General features: G+C 53.2%; 1 protein-coding gene across 1 annotated transcript in view; it reads right to left on the bottom strand.

Moving 5' to 3' along the window:
* The window catches only part of Csmd1 (CUB and Sushi multiple domains 1), a 1,642,653-nt gene that overhangs the window by 469,441 nt on the left and 1,171,774 nt on the right, over positions 1 to 1,438 (bottom strand). The window contains exon 8 of the mRNA XM_012517218.2: positions 1,044 to 1,131. Within this exon, the coding sequence (XP_012372672.2) occupies positions 1,044 to 1,131 (88 nt within the window). The remainder of the gene's footprint in view (positions 1 to 1,043; positions 1,132 to 1,438) is intronic.

Genomic DNA, 1,438 nt, shown 5'->3' with positions numbered 1-1,438 from the left:
AACCCAGCTATGGTATGCAGAGGTGGGGTCTTGGGAGAGGGACTGCACTATTAAAGTGATTGGGCAGGAAGCCCGTGCTGGGGCCTGTAGCTCTGTAAGAGGAGCAGAGAACGGAGGTGCAGGCGCTGCCCTGTGCTGCATAGTGACATCTGTTGCAGGCGGGGACTCAGCGGTCAGGAGCCTGCCACCAGGAACAGCCCCCAAGCATGAAAACCGTGAGCTAGAGTAAACTCGCGCTATGGCGGGTCCCATCCAAGCATCGTGGTCTTGGCTAAGCACCCCCCTGTCGCTCCTTAACCTTGTCCATCATGCTTCCCTTCGGGGGGCCTCGCCTCCCTTCAGAGGGCATAGTTCTCCACTCGCAAGTTTTCCATTTCTGTCTTTAAAATGTTGAAGTTGTCCCCAGGGGGAAAAAGGGAAGAGCTCATCTCTTGCTCCTTTCCTCTTCACCTTCCGGCGCACTCCTGCCTTGGACATCAGCGCAGAGGACGCTGCTTGAAACACTGCGCGATGCAGAGCCCCGGCCGTGGCCGGTCGCAGCCAGGCCGGGCGTGCTCACGCTGCTGCGAGGCCGTTGCCCTCTGGTGCTTACCAAGTGACTGCAGCAAGTCACAGCACTTCCTGAATAAACTGCAGCTGACTACAACTGCCATTCCTCATTTTAAACGCTTATTTAATGGAATAATTAGAAGGCTATAATTACATTTTGCCCAATTTATTCTTTAAGTATTAAAAGCATTAAAATATCAAATGGCAGAAGTAAAAATAGGGAAAACGGCTCTAAAGATACATTTTTGTGCCACCCATTTAAAGCTTTCATGTCAGCTACTGTATTGAAAGGCATGAATTCTAGGGTACCTGGAATTGTTGGCACCACATCTCTTAGAGTTCTACAAATAATACAGCTGTGTCATAGTTGGTAAACCACATCTTTAAATCCAGAGGACAAGGGCTGATCAATAACGGCAGACGGGGCTATGCATGCCCGCAGCAGCAGTCAGTGCCCACCCCCCGCCCCCCAGGCAGCTTGCTCGGCCTCCTACCTGAAGTCAGAGCCCGCTCTCCTGCCATTCTCCGGAATCCCCGGGTCTGGGCACATGTCCGAAGCCGATGAAACGCCTCCCTGACTCACTGCAACAGAGAGACACGGAGTTAGCATGCTGCGTAACTGTAGGAAATGTGCAGAGTGAGTCCACGCGCGGCGTGCCAGTCCTTTACTCGTCATGAGTGGGCAAGGGATTTCTGTACGAGTTAAGACACAAGTGCTGATTTGATGGAAAAGTAGCCCCACTCAGAGGACGGGGGCCTTCACCTGTGCCCTGTGGGCACAGCACAAGAGCAAGCACCAGGAAGATCCGTGCCGCAGAGACCAGCCAGAACTGCTCCTGGTACTCTGGACGGAAATGGCCCTGCTATCCAGCCAGAAACATCTGCACGT

This window comes from Octodon degus, unplaced genomic scaffold, assembly GCF_000260255.1.
Source record: "Octodon degus isolate 3935 unplaced genomic scaffold, OctDeg1.0 scaffold00155, whole genome shotgun sequence".
In the NCBI taxonomy this organism is placed as follows: domain Eukaryota; kingdom Metazoa; phylum Chordata; class Mammalia; order Rodentia; family Octodontidae; genus Octodon; species Octodon degus.
Note: the sequence above shows the minus strand (reverse complement) of the source record. Positions and strands in the feature narration are given on the sequence as shown.